This window comes from Ursus maritimus, unplaced genomic scaffold (genome assembly GCF_017311325.1).
Source record: "Ursus maritimus isolate PB19 unplaced genomic scaffold, ASM1731132v1 scaffold_3, whole genome shotgun sequence".
NCBI classification, from domain to species: Eukaryota; Metazoa; Chordata; class Mammalia; order Carnivora; family Ursidae; genus Ursus; species Ursus maritimus.
Genome location: NW_024425563.1, coordinates 61,518,014 through 61,538,539, shown reverse-complemented (window position 1 = coordinate 61,538,539; position 20,526 = coordinate 61,518,014). Strand labels below are relative to the sequence as shown.

The 20,526-nt window shown below is 37.6% G+C and overlaps 1 protein-coding gene across 1 annotated transcript in view; it reads right to left on the bottom strand.

Moving 5' to 3' along the window:
- THSD7A (thrombospondin type 1 domain containing 7A) overlaps positions 1–20,526 on the bottom strand; it is a 435,785-nt gene that overhangs the window by 56,332 nt on the left and 358,927 nt on the right. Inside the window, exons 11-13 of the mRNA XM_008686526.2 lie at positions 19,615–19,718; positions 6,287–6,481; positions 4,580–4,843 (exon numbers count right to left, since the gene is read on the bottom strand). Coding sequence (XP_008684748.2) covers positions 4,580–4,843; positions 6,287–6,481; positions 19,615–19,718 — 563 coding nt within the window. The remainder of the gene's footprint in view (positions 1–4,579; positions 4,844–6,286; positions 6,482–19,614; positions 19,719–20,526) is intronic.

Here is a 20,526-nt window from a genome sequence, read left to right as displayed (position 1 = left end):
GCTGATTGTTAAGTTTCTTCATAGTCTCTACCTGTTAGCAAGTATTTGATAGGTATAAATAGCAACATGCTACTTTAGAACAACAAGAGAGCAACGTATATTAAAAACATTGTATATCATGGGCTGGAGGGGGGAACAATCATATTAGATGTGCCTTTCTGTTAACTTGGTATTAACAGATAATAATACATTAAAAATATAACTGAGTTATAGAATATTTACTGATAGCACATTGTAGCTTAACCTGCCTATGAGATATAGCAAAGATTAACTTGCTGAGGATAAAGATTGAAGAGAGGTGTCCAAAAGGCATTATGTAGCTCTTAGAGCTCCAGACTTGAGCATCTGACATTTTTAGATTTTATCCAATTCACCTTCCAAGTATCACTTCCACATAACTCAAACAGAAATGTTGTTTCTACTTCTCAAGAAAAAAGAGGAGTGGAAACAAACAAAAATAAGTTGTCACAACTACTAATATAAACCGGGCAGTTAAGATGTCCAAATCTAGTGTTGGACAAATCAGGCAATTCTGAACAATAAGCTTTCAAACGGCAATAAAGAGACTTTATAATGATATCACCAGGCTAATTCAGTGGAATAGGTATTTGACTATTATTTCTTCTATTTAGTCGGTAGAAAAAAGCACAAGTATTTGATGAATATTATATAGAAAGTATGTGGCATGGATAGCTCTTATTCCAAAGGTCTTAGCTATTCTCAACAATCTGTTTGGTAATTTCCCAGAAATGTGACAGAGGGAAGATTAGTGTCCAGAAAAAAGAAAGAATCAAAGCCTGTGGATCAAATACAACTACAAAAATTCTCTCCTGTGCTTCACTCATTCTTTCACTCTACAAATATTGGGCACCTACTTGTTCTAGGGGCTGGAGATACATCAGTGAATAAAATAGTCCAAGATGCCCTCCTCAATCTTATACAATCTTGTATAATTCTTGTACAGGAGATAAAACATAAAGAAACAGAACAAGTAAATTATATGGTATGGTTATAGAATGATACATGCTTTAAAAATATAAAATGTAGAGCAGGATAACGGGGTTTGGGAAAGAGGGGAAAGGTTGAGGGGCAGCATGATAAAATTCTGTCACTTATATTTAAATATAAATCATGTATACATGCATTTATCATAAGTTAGATTATCTCTAAGATTCTTTAAAATATTAAGAGTAAATGATATAATTATTTTAAAAAGTCCTAGAAATTCTACCTCTTATTCTGTGAAATTTTAAGTGATTAACTTGAGAAGTACCTGGTACTATGTAGTCACTCAAGTTTCTAATGAACCAATCAACTAAGATATTAGGGTGTTCTCGCGGTGAGTAGAACCTGTGTGACTTGGTTTTTGAATGATTTAAAATCTGCTGCTACAGTGACACCATCTAAGATTTCACAACAAAAGTAAATAAATATATTTCATGTTATGTTCTTAGGATAGATAAATGCCCCCAAATATATTTATATATCAATAAGAATTATATCCAACACCAAGTATCAGATGGGTAAACATTTATGTGACTCCCCAGGTAAACTTTAAGATCTGATTTTCGGAGTATAGGTACGAGACAGTCTGGGACCTTGGGAGCAAGCTGCTATGCACCTGGGACCCTCCCTGCTGCCTGTTACGCTTTTCTTGCAGATCAAACAGGGACCAAGGAGCAAGCTCAGGCTGGTTCAGACTGAACATTTGAGAGAGGATGGCCACCAAATTTGACTTTTTATCCTCTTTTTCTCTCATTTTAATACTAGAAAACATGCCTAGAGGTGGAGACTTAACATGCAAATGAAACATCTGATGTATGAAGACGCATGCGCTGTCAAATGCACCTGTGTGCCCTCTTGCCTGGGATTCCCAGCCACTCTGCTTAAGCATGACTCCTTTCCCACCTCAGCCCCTTTAAAACTTTCCTCGGCTGTTGTTTAGAGAGCCAGGCTGACACTTTTGTTGAGACTGTGTCTCTCTTTGGCTATAGCTGCTGCCCCAATAAAGCCTTGCCTGTAACTTTAAATTTGGGTCCAGCCTTGTTTCTACTGTCGCTGGGTCCAAGAACCCGAGCCCGGTAACAGGTATATCATCTTTCAGTACAAAGTTTACTACTACAAAGAATTTCAGACATAATAGAACTGTGCCTTAAGGTTAAGACATTAAAATAATGGTGACCACATGGGAAATGGCCTAAAATAATAGAATTAAACTGGTGAAAGTCAAACTGTTTTATCAGTATAATAACTGATAATATGATCCACAGACAGCACAGATAAAATAGAAATGACCTAAGGCCACTATCAAACAGGGGATTAGCATCTTTGCACTGCATACACGTGGGTCAATTCTATGTCTGAACTGAAAGCAGAAAGAGACTTTTCCGTGAAAGCTACTTTTCCACCATCCATTTGGAAAGCCAGTTTGGCTGAGAGAAGGCAGTGGTCACTGAGAATGTAATTTAGAGTGTGCCTCGCATAGAACACCAAAGTTAGAGGATTCCACCAACACTATCAGAACTGATAGAACATATATAAGCAAAGAAGTAATTTCCACAGAAATCAAGCAACAGAGATTCAATTTCCTTGGACGTCACTTTGAGTAAATGTATTGGGGTAAATACTAAAATACCCCATTGGACATCCACCATAGATTAGATTTAATGAGAAAGAATTGATGCTGGACAGACACAAGGAACCATTTCCTTAGTTAAAGGTCTTAGATCCTTCCACAATCCCCATGAAGTTCAACGCTATCAGGAATCTATCTTTTGTGCTTTTGTTCTAGAATACAGTACTGCATTCTTCGTGCTTTGAACTGACAAGGCTACGGTATTAAGTCTACTGCCTTTGCTTATTTTTTATTATTTTTGTACTCTGACTTTTGTTAAGTGATCAAACATCTTTATGAGATTCACAGGATATTTTTAAGGTTTTTTTTCTAAAAAGAAGATTGACTGTTAAGTGGCTTACTGACACTCTCCTGCATCTAATTAACAGATCAGGATAAAAGTGAGAATATACAAAAGTAATTCTGAAAACTCAAAGGTTATGTTACAAACAAATGATTATCTTCGTGATTCACTAGGCATAACAATTTTAAATGTGAGCAAACCCTTATAAGCTACAATCCAGGAGAAACATATTTTTAAGAGTGATCTTCAATTTTACATTTTAATGACTAATTATGATCTTCTACCTTATCATAACATCTCAGAATGGTAAGTGCATTTACATTTTTCCTGGCCTCTAATTTATAGCACTGATGTTATGAGACAGAGAATAAAATATTCAGTTACCCTTACACCTGTTTCTCAAAGCACACCTACTATAAATATTATTTTTCCTTTTGTAGTTATTGTTCTAAATAAATTGACTATCTTTAAGTTAGGAATGCAGTAACCTGAATATATTAACCTGAAAAATACTCGTCTCTAGAGCTTCAAAATTATGGAGTCTTTGGGGCTACTTTCACTAGACTTTGATAAAAGAGGAATTAGGAGATAAGGTGAAAAAAATGAAAATGAATTTTGGAAACTTCTTTGTGGGGGGAGGTTTAAGAGATTCCAATGAATGTGTCACCAATGGTACTTTGATGGTTTATAGAGATGGTTCTATTAGTTCGTGTTGTTTTCTGAACCATATAATAAAACTGGAAGAGCACTGTTCCAACAGCAGAAGCTATTTCAGCAAGGTTGGAGGGTAACTGCCATGTCCCTCTCTCCTAGCAACTTAGCTCATCTTTCTGAGGTCACCTCCACGAAGAAGGTAGGAGGATCCTGTCCAATGTTTGCAAATACATGGCATCTATGATTCAGGCTGACCCACAGTAAACTAATCTCAGTCCAATACAAAAAGACAGATGTATTAAAATAAAAGAATAATGGAAAATATTGCTTAAGGACTACTATATTAAGATTTAGAACCAAAGAGTTTGCAACATACTCTGATCAAAGATGGCCACTCTTCACAAACTTCTGGCAATTTAATTATTATCACTGTGTTTGGTTTAGAAAACTAAAGTGGGCACAGCTACCTAAGAGAATGTACATTTTTCTCTTCTTCTCCCCCTCCTTTTTTTTTTTTTTTTTTTTTTTTTTGGCTAATCTCAACACAATAAGTAAACAAGAGATATTTGAGTTTTCACTAGTTATGACTTTCAGTCTTTCTTCTCTGACACTTAAATTACATTTCAGGCATATTGCAAATCTTGCCAGTTTGGTTATTAGAAGACTGTCTAGTTTATAACTTTATTTTCAGATTAAATTCAAATCTCCTCTCCTCCTCCCTCTCTTGTGGGGGCATTGTTGGGCCTATTCGACAGATTCTTGATTAGGACCAAGGGAATTTTCTGGCACCATTTGTCTACCTGTAAGGCTTTTTTGCCACCAACTTTGGATTTAGTTGCCAACTTCAGGACAAGACAAATGCCACCAATGTCCTGTATGGTGCCCCCAATATGTTCCATTTAGAGCGCAATCTGTAAACCTTCATTTCCCTCCATTCTGATCCACGTTCATTTAACCTCCACCCCCAAAGACAGCAAACATATAACACGGAAGAAAAATTGGATTACCATGGCTGTTACATCTGGATGTTTCCACGAGCCTGCCATTTTGGTCGTAGCATGCCATTGCTTGGTAACGATATCCTTGACCACATTCCTTGGTATCTCCTTGTGTTTTCACTCCCAGCAACACTTCCACTTTCCCCTCTGGCAAAATGCAGTCTGACCAGTTCCCCACAGGCTGTGCATTATACTTGTCACAAGGACAGTACTGAGTCTCAATCAGAGGGTACAAATGAGAATTTTTACATTTTTCCTTCTTTTTACTTTTTCCTGTGGAGAAATTTAAGTTGGAAAATATCGTTATTCATTTCAAGCATTTAATTTTCCTCCTTTTCTAAATTTCCTTTCTCCATTTTTAACCATATTCAACAGTAGCTTATAAATGAATGCTATTTTCTCACTCCACAGTGCTTTCTCTGGAGGCTCTTATTAGTACTGGGTGCCTTGCCTAGTGAAATTTTTCTTATTTCCTCATTTTAAAATCGCCACTTTGCAGAAGGCGTTCACTGTTGTGCTGAATTTTATACTCTTCGAATGATTAAAATCCTTTCAAATGATCATGCGCTTTCACTGACTAGGGGAGTTTAAGGTAATTGCATAAATCTCTCCTTTATAACATGAATACATGTACAAAAATATGAAATGGAGAGAGAGAGTCGCTGTACTGGACTGTACAGCTTTTTGTTAATTCTAAATAGATGGTGTGGTTATATAGGATTACAATTCAGAAAATGAGATTTTTATATTTACTTTTCTGATTATAACTTTGTATCTTTATTTCTGAAGAGTCATCAGTTTTATATACTTGGTGATTAGTGTAGTAAATAATATTCACAGTGAAGATATTTAGTGTCAGAAAGAAGTACTAGGAATGATCTGTATATAAATCTAAATAAATTTTTAAAATAAAAAATGAACAGTAATATGTGCTTGAAAAACAATATATTATTTTAACTGAATCACATTTCTATTATATATTTATGTTATATATCATATACCATAATACTATTAGTTATATCACACACAATTAATTGCGTATGTTTTACATGTATTTATTTCTAACTTTCAGAACGTGCCTTTAGTTTTCAATAGACTTCATTATGACAGGTGGTTCATTTTATAACTTTTAAATTCTGAATAGCCTACTGGCTATGTTTTTTTTAGGTTTCTTTTCGCCACTGACAATATTTTTGAATGCACCAGGTTTAGTTCAGTATCATAGCTCCTGTTCTTGCTCATTATATCACTGCTTTTTGTCACTGTGACTGCCTTTTAAAATGCAGTTTTCAGATACAAAATTAGTGTCAGATTCCTCTTCTGGGATATGAAGATTAATCTGAGGCTGTGACAGTGAGAATGGGTTAAGAAAATGAAGTGGCAACTTTCCTTTTGTTCTCCAAACACCTCACAGTCTGTAGGCAATCCACCAGCAGTGTATGTTTAAACCAAAAAAATAATCTACCTATTGTATAGGGAGCCAGCTCAACTTTCAAGGTTACTTTTCCTTTCTACTGAAAGTACATAGCACGTCTGTCACCGCCAACTTACGTTAAAATACACATGTGAATCCACTGGCGTATTACGTATCGGTGTACCAGCAATAAGGCATATCTATGTATTTTCCAAATACACTGTCAGAACTCTCTTGGGACTAACTTTTTTATGTGTTTTCTACATTGACAGTGTTGGCTTTCACACCCCAATTATTCTTACCAACAATAGTGCGCTTTCTGGTCCTAACTGCACCACAGTCTCCGTTGCACGAAGAAAACTTGGACCAGCTGGTAAACTGACAGTCATCTTGGCAGGGGATCTGGCAGGCCTGGGTGAGGGCTGGCAAGGGGCCTGCATACCAAAGGCATTCATGGATGCCAGCCTGGCCTCCATCTTGCTTTCGACAAGTAATAGCTAAAGGAAAAGCATACAGAGCTGTTTAAAGCAAATTTGAATGTCTATAAGTACTCCACAATTTCGGAATTAACCTAACATTTTCTTACACAGTCAGAGGAATCCTCTTTTCTTTATTTGCAGCAGAAATCTGGGAGGAATGTTTCTAATAATCACAGTAGTCATTAAATTGATCCTGTAGTTTTTTTAATATAACAGATAACCCTCAGTGGTTTTTGTGACACAGGAAAGCGTGCATGTGCGTGCATGTGCACACGCGTGCGCACATGCATACACACACACAGCATTTAGTAGTTTTTATTAGATGTTATTAAGGATTTCAGGCCCTTATTTAGAAATTAATTATTTAAGAGACAACACATGGGTTCTGATAATAGTTTATGCTGAACATAGACTATTCATAGAGGTCCTGGGAGACACCACATACCTCTAATATTGTTTATATATCATTGGCTGCTCTAGGATTTCTTTATAGAAGGGTCTTAGTGGCAGCAAATTGGAAGGTTTGGGTGAGGAGGGGACACTTATGGAACCCGTCTTGTATCTGCATTTGCATGGAAAGCATGTTATTTTACTACACTGGAAGCTTGTTGGGGTGGCTTTGGGGTGGTTAATGGGGAAAGGGGGGCTGTGTCAAAGTCCCCCATTCAGCTCTGTCTACAAGTTCTTCATACGCACAAATATCAACCATGGATTTAAAAATAAAAACAAAAACTTTTAGCAATCTTTATCATATTAAAATCAAGATTTCTACAATTACATACAGGCTCTAAAAAATGGTCAAAAAATTTTAATTCATATACGATTTCCCCCAAGATATTGTTCTACTGGATTTTTTAAAAATCATGTCATATTTTTATTGCTTATTGAACATAGTCATAAAATTGCTTTAAGTTATCAAGACTCAAAGAAAAAGAGCAAGTGATGTTTTAAAGTCCTCTTTCTGCCATTTTCTCCCATGGTTTTAAAAATCATTCATTCATTTATTGAGGAAGAAGATGAAACATTTAGACCTTGGTCCTAAAAGTGTCTTCCTTGAACTAGCTTACATTGCCCCAGTCAGACTGATTTGCGTGGCCCTTTCAGGTTTATGACCTAGGCTGGAACTTGATCTCTTTCCTGCTCAGGATTCTATTCTCTATCCTGCTCAGGATGACTCAGTCATCATGAAACTAAGGTGAAGGAGCCTGACATTTTGATCCTAAGTTACAGTTAGGGCACCTAGGGTCCCAGGTTAGACCATATTCTCCAGATCTGTATAGTAAAACTTAACACCTAGTGGTAGGGCTCTGTGAGGGGGTGTCTAAAAGGATGTAACAGTTTTCGCAAGGGAAGACTTTCTCTGTGTAGGTGAATACAACTTACCACAACTGGTGCAGGAAAAGTTACCTAACTGTGCAAATGTAGGGGAGTATTCATCTAGTTTTTAGCTAAAGATACGTCTTCATTTAATGTGCACAATTTGTATGAAGAGGACACAGGGGTCCCTGAATTTTAAATACACGAAAACCCAGGAGAGTGAACAATCGTGGCGGTTATGAAAGTTCTGTGACAGGCGACAACAACAAGTGCCCCGAAGAGACTCTCACCACTCGGGAGAGGAGTTGTCTGCTGCTCTGTGTTTATACTACCGGTCTAGTAGCAGTTCTCAAATCAGGCTGGATAGCTTCTGCGAGGTGTCCGTCCCCTTGCCAACCTCAAACACTCTCATTTGTCGGTTGAGGACGGGGTCCTGGCCATGAGCATCTGTTTAAAGGCTCCTTGGTGATTCAAGTATGCAGCAGCGGATCAAGACCACCGCTCCAGCAGGTGATGTGCTTCCACTTGCATCAGAAACAACTGGAAGACTGTTACAGTGGAAGATTCTTGGATTAATTCCAGAACTCCCGAATGAGATTTCTGTGTGTGGGGTCAGAGGATATGTGTTTGTTTGTTGTTGTTGTTTTTCCAAGCTGCTCAGATGTTCCTTATGCATATTTAAGTTTAAGACCCATTAGCTTGAGTAGTTAAGGCACAAGGAAGGGTCTGGCTGAGATCTGGGAGTAAGAATGAAAGTGCCTTGGTACTCAATCACCCTGGCACTGTGCCAAGGTTGAGAAACAATGCCGAGCATGTGCGGATGAACTAAGGGAGCTTTAAACGTGGGACTCAGGGGCCTTGCACAAGCAGTGAACCAAAGGAGCATGTACATAGTTTGGGAGAATGTTAACCCCGGATGGGTGCTGGAGGACTCCCCAGGAAGTGGTATGCTAATGATGTGATTTTGCAATCCGCTGCCACGGGGAGGCAGAGTTGATTCCTTAAACACTGTAAATTTAGTAATCTCTGTGATAGTTTGTGGGCAAAGTTGTCCCAAGGAAGCGCAAGAGGAAGGACTGACAAAGAGGGAGATATTAGATGATTTACTTATCAGGATAGGTAGGAATCTGAAAAAAGACTAATTTGGAAAATCAGAGATTTGACCATATCAGAACTCTATAATAAGAGAAAATACAAAACTAAATCTGGGTTCTTTGAAATAAGACTACTTCTATCTACTCATCCAATTTGACTCTCTGAAAGAGACCTGAAAGGAAATCATTTGAGAAACTAAACGAAATTGCCTTAGGTTCTCCAATAAGGCTCTCTTTCTAAGGTTCTCTCACAAATTTTATTTCAGAATTGCTCTCTCATCACATTAAGTGATGCCAAAAAACCAAGATAAAATAAAACCATCAACAACACCATTCCAGAAACAAGCGAGTTATTTTGTGCAGATCTACACTATTTGCATATATGTGAAGCCCTTTACCCCATATACCTTAAGTATTTCAATTAGTGGAAAAGAAAAAAAAAATTAAATTTCCCATATCTGTTCTCAGAAACCCACACAGCATTCCGCTGCCCTTATCTGAAATTTTAGACAGTGTACTTTGAATGAATTACTCATGTAATGTTATCTAAACAAGTAACAACAGCAATATTTGTACAATATATTGAAAATTTATCATACATCTCAACTTGTTTCTATTCTGACTAAGAGGAAACACAACAATTCAAGCACAGAAATGCAATCTGAAATGAACTTCCTGCTACTAGGGTGAGGAAAATATAAATGCTTGGAAAGGAAACCATCTGGTCTCTCAACTTTATAAACCCTAAAAATCATTTCTAAGATACTGAAAACAGGGTGGTTTTAATCGTAGAAAAGATGCATCATACTAAGCATGGTTTCCTAGCACGCCAGAAAGCTATATACACCCAGACAGTTGCATCCGTATTCACAGGTGGAGGGTGTATGATGATTATGCAAGTTCTCCTTTGGGCTGAGGTCTTGTGAACAAGACGGGCCAAAACCCATGCTGTCCATGCGCTTCATTCACCATGAAAGCTTCTCAGTGAGGTCAGCAAATATCAAAATAATTATTTTAACGTAAAATTCTTTAACTCTATGTTGATTGTATCTGTTTATTTATAATTTTATTTTACTTATATGAGGCATAGCAATTTTTATTTCAGTGTCATGGATGGACTACTTCCAGCAGGCTCAAAGCCTGGGAGACATCCATGTGGCTGCCTTGTGGGTTACATCTGAATTAGGTGAGGCACGCTCAGCCCATTAACACTGAGGGAATGATGGAAAGGTAAGTAAGAGAGTGAGTGTCTTCAACAAATAAATGCTCTGGGAAAGGGAGCTATAGAATTGTTAGATTAAAAGTGACTCAACAAATATTCTAACCAAATGCAATGTGAAGACCTTTATGAACCCTGCTTTGAACAAATTGTGGGCATTTTTGAGACAATGGGGGGAAATTAGACATGGTATGAATATAGATGATATTAAAGAATTATTGTTAGATTTGTTTAGTGTTATAGTAATACTACTGTACTAATACTACTGTTACATTTTAAAAAAATAAAGTATTTATGGACAATATACATCTTATCTGGGAGTTGCTTTAAAATATTCCAGCAAAATCTTTCTAAGTGTGTGAGGAGTGGCAGATGACCAAGAATGGCAACATGCTAAAGACTGCTGAAGCTGAGGGAATGAAGTCCACACTACCAGTGCTCATTATATTTATTAGTCTTTCTATTTCTGTGTCTCTTTGAAACTTCCCATAAATTTAAATAAAAAAATTACTCAGTTGAATAAGTAAAGTCAATTTTAAAATGTTTTCATGTAGGTTGAATTTTGAGCTATGTTCTAAAGAGAAGAATAATCAAGGTTCCTGGAATGAAAGGGAATAGATAACATTGGTTTGAGCTAGAAGGACACGGATATCTGTGTTATGCATATATGACTATGCAAATGGAACGTTACCGACGCAGCCCTGAAGTAAATCTAATAGAATTCCAAATGCAGTTGCTCATCTTCATTTTCTTGAAGAGGAATGAAACTCCCTTATTATTCAGGATGCACAAAAGACAGAGTTCTCTCGGTCTGCAGATTACCCTTCAGCATGCAAGACCATGTCACTGAGTTTGAATAATCAGTGAAAATAAATGACTAGATCTAAAATGTGCACACAGAAGTCCATTACAGGAAACAGAAGAAGATCAATGCCCCAGTGCAGTGAAAGCTGCTGGATTATATGTAAACAAAGAGTTCAAGGAGCTCTGAGACATTATTTATTAAGTTGAGTAAAATTAACATGGTTTACCTCAGAGCAACAGCGTCTGGGTATGTGTTCAATGGACTGAATGCTTAGAGGAGCGATTTTTTCCTATAGTGTTAATGAAAAAAATGGCAAAAGTGAGAACGAATCATGTAGAAATGAAAAAGAAAAAGCTTAATGTGAGTGAAAGCTAGTTACCAAGAGACCTAATTGTGCTTAGAAATAAGACCCAACCCATAAATAATGCAAGAGGGCTCCAGTTGTTTACTGGGTAGATGTAATGATCCCGGGCTTTCTCTGTGTAGAAGAGATTTTCACTGACAAGTTTCCGAAACTACTTTCTAATTACAACTTGTGAGGATAACTCTAGCAGAATGGAAAGAAATGCATTTTTCTTTTTATTGATCCTAAATAGTTACCAACGATTCCCCAATCTCACTGAGGCTAATAATAAATGTGAATATATGTCAAAGTCTTGAATGAGGACTTACTAGGGAGTAATAATCAGCTCCCAGTGGAGTAGCTCAGATGAGGGACAGAGAAGGGCTAACTAACCACATCACAACAAACGCCACACCGAGGAACGACCCTATACAGAGCACGGTGTCAAGCTTATTTTACGAGCTATTTCAAAAACAGCACATGCTAATAATAATGTTATGACAGGGCCCTCACAGAGATATAAAACAAAACCAAACTCTCCACATCAACTAGGATGCTCATATTCACAGGAAATAAGAGCAAACCATTTAAATTAAGAAATAATTCTAGAAGTTTTTAAAAAAATAGCTTTGTAACTAAAAAGTAGCATTGTAAATTTGTAAAATTATTAGTGGTAACTAATATGTATATTAGCCAAAAAGTGTTTTACAATCATGTCTCTGCAAAATTTCTTTAAAGCAAGTTCCTTTGCTCTTTGAGTTACGTTGAGCATGGCTCTTTCCTACCTCATTTTTGATCCACTTTCATTCTTTTTCTTTTCATTGCATAATAATCTCTGAAAATCAACACATTCATGTGAATTACTGAGATAAATTAACCTAGATATTCTGGGCCTAACCTTGACACCGCTTCTAAAATGCAATATTTTAAAAAGAACAAAGTGGGCCAGAGTTTAAGTAAAGGAATGATGCCAAGGGTATCAATAGAGCTTAAGCCACTTAATTTTAAGCACAAGATTTAAACATATTTGCTCACAAAAATATAACTGCATAAATTATAGTTAAATACTTACATTTCACATCATTTAGATTTAATTCTCGTAGAGGGAGAATTAGAACTTCCTTTTCCCCCCAAGACTTTCCTTTATAAACTTTTAAACCAACAGATGATGTAGGATGAGTACTTTTGGGACCAGGAGGGTCCCTGCCATATGTTATAGCATGTTATCAAAGGGTTTTTTTTTTTTTTTCTCTTTTTTGCGATCTATTTGAGAATGCATCTGAATCATACTGGCTTCCACATAAAGAGACTGATGTCAGATCTTGGTGACAGGTCAACCCTAAGAATTATTAACCATACACCCATCTAATTTGCAGGAAGTACACTTGGCAGGAGACAGCATGAAGATCAACAAAGAGTTTGAACAAGAGCAAATCTGAAGTTATTTTATGAAACTCAGCATCTCACCTATGATACGTTTACATCATACTCATGGTATAAATGTGTCATAAGGTAATAAACACTGGAATAATACATATACATTTTAAGTAGCAGTGATTGACATTGCCCCTCAGGGCAGACACAGAGAAAAAAATAATTAAATTATTCAAAACTGTCATTATTATGAGCCATGTATTTAGTTTTGACTACAACTCTAACGGTAAGTCTAGCTGCAGCTATATGGCCAAGTTTCAATGATATAATCATTGACTCATATGCTATAAGTTAGCCTTCTAAGCACCATCCAAACTGTAGACATGTGAGCAGAGAGAAAAGACAGTAGAAATTACCATTCTATTTAAAGTTTATACACAAGTGACTCAAGTAGTATGAAACAAATAAATATAAGCTGTCTATTCACCTAGAAATAGAATGTGAATGTAATTTCATGTTATTTCCATTTATTTATTGACAATATTATAGGAAAGGTGTCTATTTTAAAGGCCCTCTAAAATTTCCCTATAACATTTAAGAATGATTCCAGTTTGAAAGTTGCCAAATCTGCTCACATTCTTCTTTAAAATATCTCTCATTTCTTATACCTTTAGAATAAAATTTCTTGGACCATACCATTCTCAATATCCAAAGCCTTGCTAAAATTCTTCATTGTGTCTAATTTCCTATTGCAACAATATTCCTTCTCTCTCTCCTCCTCTCTTGCCCTTCTAGTATTCAAATCCTCCTGAGTGTGTCCCTTTGCCTCCAACTCACTGACAGGGACTACAGGCAAACTCCTCAATTCACTGTTCCCCACACATACAGATTTTATTTTGTGCCTTTTTGCTTTCATCATCCTAGGTTTAAATGTCATTTCCTCTGTCACTATGCCCTATTGGTGGTTACCTCTTTTTATCTTTTCTTAATTCTTTAGTGGTTCTTCTGTATACACATTACTAAGGTATTACTAATATGCTTAAAACCTGAATCATGTATACCCATAGAATATTACCTACCATAAGAAATAAGTGAAAACAATTTATTATATACTTTTATTCTCTTGACAGTCTGGGCCCACCACCATCTAGGCAACATGTAGCATGTATTCAACAAATATTTGTTTTATGAAAGAATGCATTGTACTGAATGATATTCAGCAGTTTGAACTGGCTTTTAGGGACTGGACTTAACCTGTTCCCACAGCTTTCTGAGAGAGCTAGTATCCACAAACTTACTGCTGTGTACAGTGGAAAGGAATTTTTTCCCCCAAGACACTGGCCTTTCTTTATTGCTATGGACTGAACTGTGTCCCTGGAAATTCAGGTCTGAACCCCCAATGTGCTCACATTTGGAGATGTAGTGTTCGGGAGGTAATCAGGCAGAGATGAGGTCATGAGGGTGGGGTCCTCACGATGAGGTTAGTGCCCTCAGAAGGAGAGACCAGAGAGCTTACTCTCTCCCTCTTTCTACCATGTGAGGACATAGCTAAAAAGCAATCATCTGCAAGTCAGAAAGAGAGATCTTACCAGAAGCGGAATTAGCCAGCAGCCTGATCTGAACTTTTCCAGCCTCCAGACTGTGAGATATAAATTTCTCTGCTTAAGCTACCCAGTCTATAGAGTTTTGCGATAGCAGCCTAAGAAGACTGATACAGCTATCAGCACCAAGTTTTAAGCACTTATTTTATAGAGGATTTCTAATGCTTTTATTGATACACTTGATAAACTTAAGGAAAATATCCTGTTTTATAGCAGAGTAGCTAATTCAATTTAGAGAAGACTGTGATTCTGGGAATGCTTGATACAAAATTTTCCTTCACCATTATTTTACTTTTCCTTTAAACTGCAATGGGATTGGGTCATAAATAAACATGTTCCAAAGTTTCAGAGCATATCAATTTTCTTTTAAAGCTCTTTATGCTCTGATGTAATACTTCTGAAAGCATTTTCACATAGTTCTGAAATATAGAGAACGTAGACTTGGTCAAGACTGCATTTACTTGATTGGAGTAGAATCTCCCTATATTCTTCCATTCGTGTCATTTTAACCCATTTCTGGGTAAGGCTGATTCTCACTCATTTGCTTTATAGTGAGTGTCGATGCGGGGATGGTAAGCAGTTACAGTCACTTGTTAGTTAAAGAGACTCTGGGACCATAATTGCTTCCCAAATCCTTTGCAGTGTATCAACACAGACAATTCTTACGATTGGAACAATTATGCTATTAATAGCAAATATGAAAGTCTGTCCGTAATGGCCATTTTATTGTTAACCGTTGGCTAAAAGTAGGTGTAGGTGACTGGAAAAGAGGAGACTTAGGATGGCTGGCTGGTAAGCTGGTTAAAGAGAATTTAGAGGTCTATTGCTCTACTACTGTGCAAGGTTCAAGTCATTTGAGCCACTCTGAATCATAATAGGTGGCCTTGTAAGTATTCTGCTGAGTGCTGCATACTGTATGAGACACACACATTCTGTCCTTTCTACGCATACTTAGTAAATGAACTCTTACTGTCCAGTTCTTGGGTATGATTTATCAGCTTCTAGACAGGGGGATTAGGAGGGTTTTCTCGCTTGTCTTCAATAGCCCAGGTATTATCTGCTTTCACCTTTCACTCTTCTTTAAAAAATCTACTGATAAAGTTTGAGAGTCAAAGTTTCATTTCTCACACTGTTTCATCCTAAAGGTGCATATTCTACTACTGTGACAGTGTTTAAAGCCCACTGCTCTTATACCTAAAATCGTTCCTTTAATGTTGAATTGAATGGAAAGATGTCTTCCCAAGTGACCAGATAAACTTCAGGGGTTCGCTGATCCTACTGAGTAATGACTACTTAGTACTACTAGAAGTTGTGACTCTATTCTTGATTATCTGGCTTCAGAGTTTAGATCGGGGGTTCAGCAAACTTTTTCTGTAAAGCACTAGATAGTAAATATTTTTTGCTCTGTGGGTCATATGGTTTCTGTCACAACCTGCTCAACTTGGCCTCATTATCATGGTAGCAGCCATAGGCCATAGGGAAAGAAATGGGCGCACTTGTGTTCCAATAAACCTTTAGATGCAAAAAAGTAGAACAACAACAAAAACAAACAAAAAAATCCTCAGGCTGCGGGTTAGACTGGGTGCACAGACCACTGTTTGCTGACAGCTGGTCTAGACCAAGAGTTTGACAAAAGCCATGCGATAAGCATTTTTATCTTAGAATCAGAGAATGGTAAAGTTAGCAATCCCACAGATTAGCTCACATGGTGTCATTTCCGACCCAAGCAAGGGAGTAGTGATTTAAAGCTAATGTCATTAAAGTTCTTTAGGTAAAAAGGAATGCTTAAAGAGTATACAAATGCGAACAGATCAGAGAAAAAAGAAACCTATTAATGGGAAAACACAATAACCACCTCTCTCCTGTACAATATATTGTAGAGATCTGAGCTTCTCCTACGGCTTCATCAAATCCTTTCACAGAAACGCTACCCAATTTCTATCTGCTGTCCAAAGCTATCTCTAGAGTGACATTCCTACATTTCAATGCATACCTGGATATTTCCAGTTGGCTCCCCTGCCATCATCTCTAATGCACCAATATTACAACTACTCTCAAGCTGAAAACTATTGGAGTTAAAGAACCATATGATCATCTTTGAGTCACTTATTTCTATCTCTGCTTCTATAGTTTGCCACTAAGTCTTAAAGTTATTTTCCTTTACTGCATGTTGAAAATCCACTTATTTTTGCCCATTCCCCCTACTGTGGTTCCAGTCTGAGCCCCTGTTACTTCAGCCTCATATTGCTACAACCCTGTGCTAGCTGGCATCCAGACCCACACGTCTATCATTCTAGTTTATTCTGTACATGCTGACAGATAAAACAGTGCTTTCACTAGGTCCTCGTTCCCACCACTTATTGAACGAGGCCTAAAATACTGATCCTGACATTTATAGCCTTCCACAAAATCACCCCAGGCTCTAGCTCCCATCTCTGGGGCTTCAACCTACCCAATTTTCTGTGAACACTTTTAATGTTTTTGTTTTTCTTTCCCCAAATACTGAGCTTGTATAATTGATCTTATTTTCTCAACTTTCTATTTAATTCTAATATTATGGTACAAGCAAAGTCCCAGCCCATCCTTTAGGTCTTTTGTCAGTGCTTTAGCTTCTAATGATCGCTTTTGCAATGGATCAGTTTCAGTCTTTAACTCCTACTGGTTGGGTTACGTTACCGGTGATCTCGTTTCCCTAACTGAATGTAAGCTCCCTGAACATAGGCCTCCTTTGCTGACATTCATGGCTCTTTCTACACAGTATTCTGAATTCAATCACAGTTGAATGAGTGACTGGAACGAGAAAGTCTGACATATGAGAGAAAACAGGGGGTAGCTTCTCTGTAGTCTTTGCGGATTGATCTTAATCCTTACCATATAATTATTTCAATCATAAAAAAAAAACCAACAAAACCCAGTATGAGTTGGCATTTTAGTCTCTGATCAGATAAGAACAAAGATGAAAATAGCAAGAACCTGACAGGTCAATCATGCAGAGTTCTGAAAACAGCCATGACCATCAAAGGAAGAAAATTCTGCCTTTTTGCCACTAGCAAAGATATTTCTGTACTCTTAATTTTCCTCATTTCATGTTTCTGTAAGAATATAGGCTCTAAGAAAAAGCATCTTTAATCTCCCAAGGCAACAAAGAAAAAGGCTATCTTCATATGGAAGTCAAAGGGGTTCTTCTGAATGTATTCTGTATTTATGCAGAAATGATTGGTTATAATGCAACTTTTTTTCCCCAGATATCCTGAGAATAGAAGAGATCGATATGCCAAGATGAGAAAACATTATTTAAGTACAGGCAGAGGAAGAGGCACCAGTAACAGGAAACCAAGAATGGAACAGTGAGAAAGGCAGGAGAAAGTAGCGCTGAGGAAGCTAGAGGAAGCTCCCCCTTTCATGCTGGCAGTGGGTCAGAGTATCAGATACTATGAAGCAGACGCCCAGGAGGAGGGATGAACAGAGGTTTTCAGTTGGAAATGAGACAGTTGCCAGTAATCACAGAAAGAACAGTTTTTATGCAGATTGCATGTCGAAAACCAAAAGGCCCGTGTTAATATTGTTGCTTTTACACCTACTACGACCTCTATGCACATTCCCTGGGGCCATGATCTAACAGGAAGGCAGAAGGAATTAACACTGAAGGTAGACTTAATATGTACAAAGCACTGTGGGGATCATTATGTTCTCAGCCTCCGAGGGAAGACATGAATGAACCACAGTTGTGCAGTGGTTAAGGAATAATTTGGAACTGAAGCTGTTTCACACTTTTGTTGTTTTACCATATCTCAGGTTTCCTCCCATGCTATTCTATAAAGATGTGGCTTTCATCTGCTTTACCTAACTTCATTTCACACTTTGATCCCTGGGCATTATCTGTGCATAGATTGCAGAATATGAAAATTGGAAAAATTCTGAAAGATCATTTGGTCCAACCCTCTTTTTTTTTTTTCATTTAAATTAACTGAGACCCAGGAAAGTGAAGGGATGAGCAAGGCTCACCCTGTGTTAGTGAAAGAACTAGACTAAAACTCATGTTTCCTGATTCCCAAACTCAAGCCTATTTCATTATAAACTCTACACAGGGCCCGAGTTGCATGCAACTGTATGCCTGACTCAAGAGGAATGAGCAAGGTAGAACGAGAAGCTCCTGTATCACTAAATTTCTCAATGAATGGTTTGAAATGGGGAGAATGACTTGCAATTCTAAGTACCTGAGTCTCTCTAACTGTAACAGGAGATAGTGATGTTTTCACCATAGCTGATGGGAGGATAAATAAGGAAAATTAAGCATATGAAATAAAATTCTAAAAATCACTAGGTAGTTACTATTATTTATAAACTAAAACTTAGGTTTTCAAATAAAGATTTCTAAAAGGACGATGATAAAAATAGAAGATGTTTACCAAAAAGAAGCTATTTTTCTCAAGTTAAAAAAGCAACCTTTTCACTGTCAAGGATCAAAATCAACAAAGACTGGAATTCTGTATGTTCAGACTTCTGCATCATCACCACGTACATAACTACAAATGAGGGGGCAAAATACGTTTTTACTAATTAAAAAAAAAGGTGGCTGTGTATTTCATTACATGTTCAGCTACATTTTAAGTATGCAGTAGGAACTACATGCTCAAAGTCAATAGAAGTAAAAGCAATCATGTTCTCTAAAGGCTGAACTTGCCACAAGTATCAACAACATGCTCCAAAGCTTGGAATGTATTAACCACAGTATCTAGTAAATAACCACACTACCCAGTAAATGTTGGAAACGTTTCTGTCACTCATTTCTGCAAGATTCCATGTTCTCTAGTAGAGCAGACAGATTGCAGTCCACATATGGCAGGTTTTGAGTAAATAAATCTGCCATTTGAGAATCAGTACTGAATATGGACAGGATTGGGTACAGCCATGGCAACATTAGGAATGTCACTGCTGAGAATTTCTGGAAAGTTAACCAATTATAGTACATTACATGCATGCACATACCTAGTTCATATGGATGGGCAAAGCTATAAGGATCTTATTGACTATGAGGGTGACAAGCAAACCACTATGGAAGGCCACCCTCCAAAAACTAACCAAAAAATCCCAAACAAGCTGCAGGGTACCATACAGTCATAACCTTCTCAAGAACTTGCTTTGATTATCTTCTAAATATGAATGAGGGAAAAATTCAACCAGAGGAGTTCTAGGCTCCTGTCAAAGAACAAAGGACACAATTGAAAAGGATGGGTCTCCATGTCGCCCTGTTAGGTGGAACAGGCGGAAGCAGATCGACGTCTGCCGCTGTGTTCCCCAAGCATGGCATCCGAGCGACGAACTCATCAAGCTAGCGGCTAAGGGAGTGACGCTGGAGAAAGGAAGAGCGAATCAAGTGTGGAACGGAGCTTCCCACCTCTCGCCTGGCGTCCGGGCCCGCAGCCTTCCTGCGCTCCGGGGCTGGCCTGCCGCACGCTCCACGGGACTAACTGGCACCGGCGCCATTTGTGAGTCTTCCACCTGCAGGGAAACAGCAGAAGCTCATAGGGAGGAGGCGAAATGCCCGCCAAGCCACGGAGAGACGGTGGCGTGGAAACACGACTTTGACCACTGCACGTGGGAATTTATTTCACAATGCTCAGTCCTATGTAAATGTAACTTAGATCTCTATCAAGAAGTTGTAGAAAGCAGCATTAAATATACAAGGACTTTCCATGGCCACGGAGACAAGAGTTCATCATTGTCAATTTCTATAGAAACGAATTCTATAGATTCATTCAGCCTTTTTTTTTTTTTAATTGAAGTATAGGTGATACTTGTCACTTTTTTTTTTAATTAGGACCGCCATCGGATGTAGCAGATAGCACTAGAAGTGATGCATTCCATTTCAATAACATATGTTTGTTTTATATTCAAGGTATGAAACTGTATTCGAGTCATGAGGCTTCTGTATGGTATCTTTTGGTTAGCATTGTAGGGGTAACTCCGAAACTGCAATTACAATACATTTTACAAAAACAAATCTCCCAAATAAATAAGTTTGGGGCTGACAGTCGTCAGTCAGTGTTCAGAGTAAACATACATTTCTACTGTTTGTCATATCAGAATTAAATACAGAGAAAATAAGATGGCAAATTTGCCATCAGATGCATCTTAAGCCATTTTGTGATCACATGTTCCATCAGTTAATGCCGTAATACATCATCTGTCATCAGACTGCAATTACGTACCACATCAAGTTTCAATTAGGTGCTTTCTTTTAAAAGTTACGAGAAAAAAGTTCCCTAATAATTATCAAGATGGTGATATATAGCTTAAATAACCTGAA